The sequence below is a fragment of the Crocodylus porosus genome, unplaced genomic scaffold (genome assembly GCF_001723895.1).
Source record: "Crocodylus porosus isolate Cpor-Errol unplaced genomic scaffold, CroPor_comp1, whole genome shotgun sequence".
NCBI lineage: Eukaryota > Metazoa > Chordata > Crocodylia > Crocodylidae > Crocodylus > Crocodylus porosus.
Genome location: NW_017728906.1, coordinates 199,807,263 through 199,809,937, shown reverse-complemented (window position 1 = coordinate 199,809,937; position 2,675 = coordinate 199,807,263). Strand labels below are relative to the sequence as shown.

At 65.2% G+C, this 2,675-nt stretch overlaps 1 protein-coding gene across 1 annotated transcript in view; it reads right to left on the bottom strand.

Annotated features, from left to right (window-relative positions):
• Nucleotides 1–533: 533 nt before the first annotated feature.
• The window catches only part of TPP1 (tripeptidyl peptidase 1), a gene marked incomplete at its 5' end in the record, with an annotated part of 7,102 nt that continues 4,960 nt past the window's right edge, over nucleotides 534–2,675 (bottom strand). The window contains 4 exons of the mRNA XM_019528549.1: nucleotides 534–1,501; nucleotides 1,719–1,856; nucleotides 1,991–2,149; nucleotides 2,308–2,428. Of these exons, the coding sequence (XP_019384094.1) occupies nucleotides 1,361–1,501; nucleotides 1,719–1,856; nucleotides 1,991–2,149; nucleotides 2,308–2,428 (559 nt within the window). The remainder of the gene's footprint in view (nucleotides 1,502–1,718; nucleotides 1,857–1,990; nucleotides 2,150–2,307; nucleotides 2,429–2,675) is intronic.

Genomic DNA, 2,675 nt, shown 5'->3' with positions numbered 1-2,675 from the left:
CCGACGCGCCCATTGGCCGGGCCACCCGCCGCTCAGCACGGGCCCCGCCCCCCACGCGCTGATTGGGCGGCCGGCTCAGGCCCCACCCCGCCGCCCATCGAGCACTGGGGCAGAGCGGCGCGAAGCCGCACCACCGAGACGGGCGCCTAGACCGGCGCCGAAGGCCGGCGAGGCTACCCCTGGCGGCCGGGGGAGCGCAACATGGGGAGCCCGGGCCGGGCCCGCCGTGTCACAGCTGGAGCGGGGGGATGCCCCGGGGGGCACAGCTGGAGAGGGGGCGGGGCTCAGCTGGAACTGGAGCCCCCCCCCAGAGCTCGTGGGGCACTGCCGGCCCCCAACAGCGCCCTGCACCCAGGGCCTGGTCTGAGCTGGTCTGGCACGGTGGGGCTATGGCTGCAGCAGGCACCAGCACCTCCCCCCAGCACGCACAAGGCCTTATGGTAGCCCGGGCCAGGCCCTGCTGCTCCCCCGCCCAGGCCCCCCAGCCATGCCCACCCCTGCCCCAGCCCCTCCAAGGCACACAGACACAAACATGAGGGCCAAATGCTTTTATTTCCTCAGCCCCGTGGCTGCCCTGGGAGGGCGCGCACGGGCTGGGAGATCGTGCGGGGGCTGCACTGCCCCTGCCAGGGCACTGCTGCAGCACGGCGGGGCTGCGAGCCCTACCCTCATACCAACTGGTTTGCAGCAAGCACGGCTGGGCAGGTGCCGCTGAGGCCCAGGCGGCTTCTTCTGCAGCTCAGCTCCAAGGTCCCTCTGCGCCCAGAGGCAGCAGGGCCAGCCCAGCTGCTGTTTCAAGGGCTCACCACAGGGCTGGAACAGGAAGACTGTGGCCAGACCATGCACTGCTGCCCCTGCCACTTCCCGATCTGGCTCTGTCCTCTCCCTCAGCCGCAGGGCCACAGCAGTAGGTGCAGGGAATGTAATTAAAATGACTTAATTATCTGCTAACAAGCTAGTTTTATAAAACTACGATCTGATTATCAAACGCATGACTGAATCAGATTTCTTTTTAAGGGGGGGCTGCTACATTCTGAGATTCTGGAAGGTGCTTGTGGCTGCAGGGCCGAGACCCCTGCTCCAGCCAAGCAGGCCGCTGGAAGGGAGGATGGGCCCCAGGCCAGGCCACCCCTGAGGCCCCTCCCGCCCCGGGAGGGAAGTCCACAAGGAACGCATGTCTGTGTTACTAGCATCACACACAGGGGCAACAGCAAGGCCCCTTCCTGCCAGCAGAAGCTCCAGCACCAGAGCATGGGGAGAGGGGGGAGCCCCATGTCTGCCCACGGGGAGGGGGATCCGTGGGCTGGGTGTGCTCTGCCAGCTGCAGTCATGCCTGTTCTCTGCCCCACTAAGGCAGGCATCATGCAGCCAGCAGTGCCTGCAGGAGCTGTGGGTAGTTGGGAGTGCCCCACCCCGTAACGGGGTCCCAAGAGGGGCCAGCACAGAAGCCCTGCCCTTCCACGACAGCATCCAGACACGACAGGTGGCAGCCCTGGGTGACCTGCGGGGACAGAGAGTCCAGTTAGTGCAGGCCCCAGCCTGGCAGTCGCTCCCACGTGCCCCTGGAGCAGCTGTGCTGCACCGGAGGCCAGAAGCAGGACGCCCGCCTAGATCCCACAGAACAAGCAGTGGCTGGAGGGGGCAGGCCCCTGCCTGCCCTCGCCCATCACCCCTAAGCAGCTCCCAAACCTGCCCTGACCACTGCTGCCCTCACTCACGTCAAAGAGTGCAGCAGTAGGCCCCTTCTCCTGGAGCTTGTACAGCACAGGGTTCAGGAAGCCCAGGGCGGGAAGCCCCCGCTGCAGGCGCCGGTCATTGATCAGTGCCACGATGCCTGCAACCACCGGAGTGGACGCCTGCAGGGAGAAGAGAGAGCAGCTCAGTGTGCGGAAGTTGGGGGGCGGCATTGAAGGGGGCAACCTGGACTGCAAGGCAGTCATGGACAGAGACAGGCAGCCACGGCGGGGCGATTGCCCAGCGTGCTCCTTACCGAGGTGCCGGACACCCACGGCAGGGGGATGCGGTTCGACACAACCCAGTAGTTGTCAGACAGGGCAGCAAGATCAGGATAGGCGCGGCCACTGCTGTTGTAGTAGGAGCTGGGCGGCAGCTTGGGGGCCGACTGCAAGAATTTCTTCACCGCTGCGGCCTGCAGGGATGGGGTCAGTCGTACCCTGTTCCTGCAGCCCACACCCAGCCCCTGTGCCCAGCATCATTCGGTACCCATCCCCCTGCTGCACCAGCACTGCCTCTCCAGGCCTGTCACAGCCCAGCCCTGTACTGGAGGGGATGGGGGGGGGCAAGCACCTGGTAGTCTGGCCTAGGAAAGACGTTACTGAAGCCACCACCACTGATGTAGTCAGTCACCTCCAGGGACACCAGGAAGGGGTTCTTAAAGGCCGTGCCGCCCACCGTGGTCACGTAGGGGCTGCGGGGACACAGCGGTTGACAGCTCTGGGCAGCTCCTCACCCTTCTGTGATGCACTGGAGTCTCGGTACCCCCGGCTTTGGGGCTCTGGACCTCCCTACCCCACTCAGCTTACACTGGCTCCTGGTTTCATAGTTCCTAGGGTCGGAAGGGACCTGAACAGATCGAGTCCGACCCCCTGCCATGGCAGGAAAGAGTACTGGGGTCAAACGACCCCAGCAAGGTGTACATCTAACCTCCTCTTAAA